Raw genomic sequence first — 4633 nt, forward strand, 5'->3', positions numbered from 1 at the left:
GACTCCATCTGCTCCAGGTCCGGTTGATCGTCGCTGAGTTTGGTCGAGTGCCAGGAATGAGGGCGAGACGCCGGCTCACTGCGTCTGAGGAGGCGAAGCGTGAGGCTAACAGTTAGCACTGGGTTATACGGAGTCACATTAACCCCAAAATGTATCATGAAAATAAAACAAAATCTGTGTATTAGATAGATGAGGCATCCTGTGAAAGAGAAAATAAATGTCAAAGGTTTTCTTCTCCACGAAGCCAGAAATGTATTTTCCTCAACATGATTGAAGAATTTATTAAAATTTTTAAAATGTTCTGGAAACGAATGAAAAACTAAAAAATCTGCCAAAATTAAAAATAAGATGGAAAAATCCATTCTTATTTTAAGTTTTCCTTCTAAATTTTTTCATTGATTGAACATTTAAAATTTTTTGGTACATTTTAGTTTACTAATAAGAGTAATTTGGTTATAAATATATATTGTTTTGTCACTTCCTCTTCTCCAGGTTTTGGCAGCGTTACTCCTCCATACAGAACAATGATTTATTTCCACACTGGGAATATATTTTCATGATATATGGATCCAGTTCATTATCTTCTGCTGAGGTATTTAATTAAAGTTTTAAAGTTTTCTGCCTTAATTATTTTAATTGAACATTTTTTATACATTTTGCTTTAATAATTATGTTATTCACATGTCAGTATAGGGTTTTGGCAGTGTTAGTCCTCCATATAAACGGATTTTAACACCAGCTAAGATTTATTTTTGTACTGTTGCTGGAGCTAGCACACAGAAAACCAGGAATAATAAAAACATTTAGTTAACAATCCGTTACTCAGCAGCTGCTGAATCAGCATCTTTCATGAAGCGCTGAAATGTTTCCCCGTCTGTTTTTCCACCCTTGTTAGGAAATCTTTGACAGATCCTGTGACGATGCGTGAGTCAGGCTGCAGTGTTCAATTGAAGGAGGGCGGCGCCCCGAGGCCTGCATGTGAACACATCCAATCAGAGCAGAAACCTGCGCAGCGCCGGCCGGACACCATGTCTGATTAACTGCAGGCTGCAGTGACATCACGGTGGCGGCGCTCCAGCGCTACGGTTACAAAGCAGCCGTTGTTCCAGCCGGCGTAGCGTCCAACGCTGACGACCCGAGTCACGCTTTCTGTTCCTGAAGTGTTTGTCTGTTTGCACCCTGAGCAGATCCACGTTCACACAACCAGATGTTTTAAAGCGCTGCAGGGAGCTCAGCCGCTGAAAGGAGGTTGTTATCAGAGCAGGAGGAGAATTAATGTTTCAGTTAAATATCAGAGGATGGATGTGAAACACAGAAAACGAAGATGATCTCCTCTAAAGTAACCTATGTTTGTGAGCTAAAGCATCTCTGATAAGATCTGAGGCCAAAAGCAGATTTACAAGAAGAAAACTGGTTAAAAAATGTAAACAGGAAAATTCAACATCATAAAACCAAAACAAACCGGATCCAGTTTGGAACGAGTCAAGAATAATTTGGGTTGTTTAGTCAAACTAAGAGGTTTAATTCATCAAAATAACATTTTCACCACATTATTCAGTTATAATTGTCAGTTTGGAACTAAATATTTATTAGCAAGCTAAATATTTAACTTGCTAACTAAGTATTTAGCTTTAAGCTAAATATTCAGATTACGATCTAAACATTTAACTCCAAATTAAATATTTAGCTGTGAGCTAGCTAAATATTTAATTTAGCTAAATATTTAGGTAAATGAAGTTAGTAAGCTAAAAAATTTAAGCTTTCTAACTTAATATTTAACGTAACACTGAATATTTAGCTTCAAATTAAATATTTATCTTGCTAACAAAACAGTTTAAAACTAAATATTTATTATGCTAATTAATATTTAGCTTGCTCTTTATGTATTTAGCTCTAAACTAAATAGTTAGCGGCTAAATATTTAGTTAAATATTTAGCTTTATTTAAACAAAACATTTACCTTGCTATATAAATATTTAGCATGCAGCTAAATAGTTAGCAATCTAAGAACTAAGTCTTTAGCTTGCTAATTAGCATTTAGTTTGAAACTGTGGCATTTATGGTAAAATCTGACTAAATGATAAGCTCCCATTTTATCCTCACAGGCTAATAAACTCAAATTATCACTATTAGTATTTGACTGTCTAACTTCTTCACTCAGATCTTCTCATGTATGCTAATCTTAGCGGTGCAGCCACGTTTAGCTAACAGCCTGTGTTTTAGCGCGGTTATCAGAGCGGCGGTGCTAATCTCAGCCTGACCATCGTCACATTCCTCCTGTCCTGCGGCTCGGTCATTTATCCAGAGATAAACAGGAAGCGGTTTTATCTGCGCGCTGGAGACGGAGGACATGAAAGCTAGCATGTCTGTGAGCCACCTGGGGAGCGACAGGACGTGACTGGAGAACCTCAAAACGCTTCATCTGCTCACCGCCTGAAACTACCACAAAACAACAACTTTCTGTTGGTTACAAAATAATTATAAAGTCCGTTCTGCTAAAGTATTCACACCGTTTCACCTTTTTCACATTTTGAACACTACAGTCACAAATTTTAACATATTTTATTCGGATTTTAACTAAAACATAATTATCATCTTCTTTCTACTTCGTTTTTTTTCTTTTTTTTCCATAAAATCTGAAAAGTGTGGCATGCCTTTATATTCAGCCCACGAGTCAACACTGCAGTTTGATTTGGACATCCTTCTTTCCCACAGCATCACCATTCAGAACGACTCTTAAGAAACTTGGATGATATGATTTAACATTTAATTTACCAAATAAAGTAATTTTGAAGTGAATTGTGACAGGAGGCGGGGCTTACTGCTGTCAATCAACCTCCTGTACTCGATGCTCAATGTGCTAATAGTAAGAAATCACTCACTATTACAGAGAAATTGTTCATCTGCAGTACTAATAGTGTTAGCATTAATAACGGGCTATGCTAGCTGCAGCGTAGCAGAGAAACAACCAATCCTGGCTCTGATTGGTTGTTTCTAGATAACTCGATTTTTAAACTGTGACAGTTTCAACAAATATGGAAAAAAAGATTTTTCCTTAAAGTTTCATGCTGCAGCTTTAATGCAGATTTATGTTTTAGGTCGTTTTGTTTTAATCGTATCGGTTTCTACGATATGGGTGGAGGCCCCCAGTGAACATCCGCTCCGGGCCCCAGAAAGGCTCCGTCCGGCCCTGGCTCCGGCCGTTTACCTGGACGTGAAGCGCAGCACCTTGGAGATGAGGCCGGTGGCCAGCTTGTTGACGCTGGTCTCCGACGGCGACCGGCACAGCGCGCCGTCGGAGCGACCCAACTCCGGCTTCTTCTGCTTCTTCCTCAGCTTCCGGCGGTAAAAAACCTCCAGCAGCTCCATCGCCGAGAAAACGACTTCTCCAAAACGAAGCTTCTTTTTGCTGCCAAAATCTGAAACTGCTGTCGGAAAAACTTTCCCAGCTCAAAGTCCGATCCCGTCTGGTCCGGCGCGACTCTGACCGCCCCGCTCCGGCCCGCAGCTTGTTAAGCAAACGGAGCGATCAAACGTCATTAGGCCTCCGTGCGATTAACGCGTGAAGTAAACATCAGACGTCCAGCAGCAGCAGGGAGGACAGATGGGAGACAGGGGAGGAGATGATGGCGCGCAGATAGTTTGGGTGGAGAAACAGAGGAAATGCTGAGGCAGATAAGAGAGAGAGAGAGAGAGAGAGAGAGAGAGAGAGAGAATAAAAGAAAGGATAAAACTGGGAAGGTGATGAGGAAGAGGAGGAGGAGGAGGAAGAGAAGAACAGAGGGAGGATTTAGCTGGACAGCCGGAGGAAGAGCCTCATGATGCAGGACGAACAAAGATCTGATTATTACTGACGACTAAMCAAACAAAGACAAACAAAAAGACCTTCGATTAAAGTTCAACCAACACGTCAGTTCACAGAAAATACCGAAAAATGAGTCTGGAGAGAGAAACGGCAACAATTTGGTTCAATTAGCATAAAATAATCTGGTTTCACGTGTCAGATGCTTTACAGCTAAACATTTAGACACTAAATATTAAACTGTAAAATTTAACAAAAAAACTAAATATCTCGTATTTACGCTGAATATTTAGTTAAAGAAATAAATATTTCATTTTCAAACCAAAAATTTAGATTTAAGATGAAATATTAATGGCAATATTAATTATAAACTAATTTATTAAGGTAAATATTTATTTCCCGAACAAAGTAAACTATCAGAAAACTAAATATTTAGCTCTATGCTACAACTACTGATCATCGATTATCAATTATTTGGCCAATTAATCGATAAATTCGATTAAAATATGGTCATATTCTGCAGATTTTTACTTTTGCCATTGAAGACCTTTTTAGACATTTACCTCATTAAGTGCGCGAGGTGAAGGAGCGTAAGGCGCTGAAGTGTTTGGGAAAACGTCATCGGAGCGCCGCCCCCTCCAGACGGGGTTTCGGCGCCCCCTCTGGTGCTGCGCCCCTATGCGCTGCATGCCCACTTTTTGCGCCACTGCCTGGGGGGTGGAGGGGGAATCGACTTTTTTGGGAGCAAAACGAATGTAGTAGCTGGACATACAACAACACCAGTAGCCTACAGGCTACCTGTTAAGCTTAAGGTGCTGTATTGATATTAGC

The 4633-nt window shown here is 39.8% G+C and overlaps 1 protein-coding gene across 1 annotated transcript in view; it reads right to left on the bottom strand.

Annotated features, from left to right (window-relative positions):
- shroom3 (shroom family member 3) overlaps positions 1-4633 on the bottom strand; it is a 43983-nt gene that overhangs the window by 19554 nt on the left and 19796 nt on the right. Inside the window, exon 7 of the mRNA XM_017307728.1 lies at positions 4-84. Within this exon, the coding sequence (XP_017163217.1) occupies positions 4-84 (81 nt within the window). The remainder of the gene's footprint in view (positions 1-3; positions 85-4633) is intronic.

Source organism: Poecilia reticulata, linkage group LG12 (assembly GCF_000633615.1).
Source record: "Poecilia reticulata strain Guanapo linkage group LG12, Guppy_female_1.0+MT, whole genome shotgun sequence".
NCBI classification, from domain to species: Eukaryota; Metazoa; Chordata; class Actinopteri; order Cyprinodontiformes; family Poeciliidae; genus Poecilia; species Poecilia reticulata.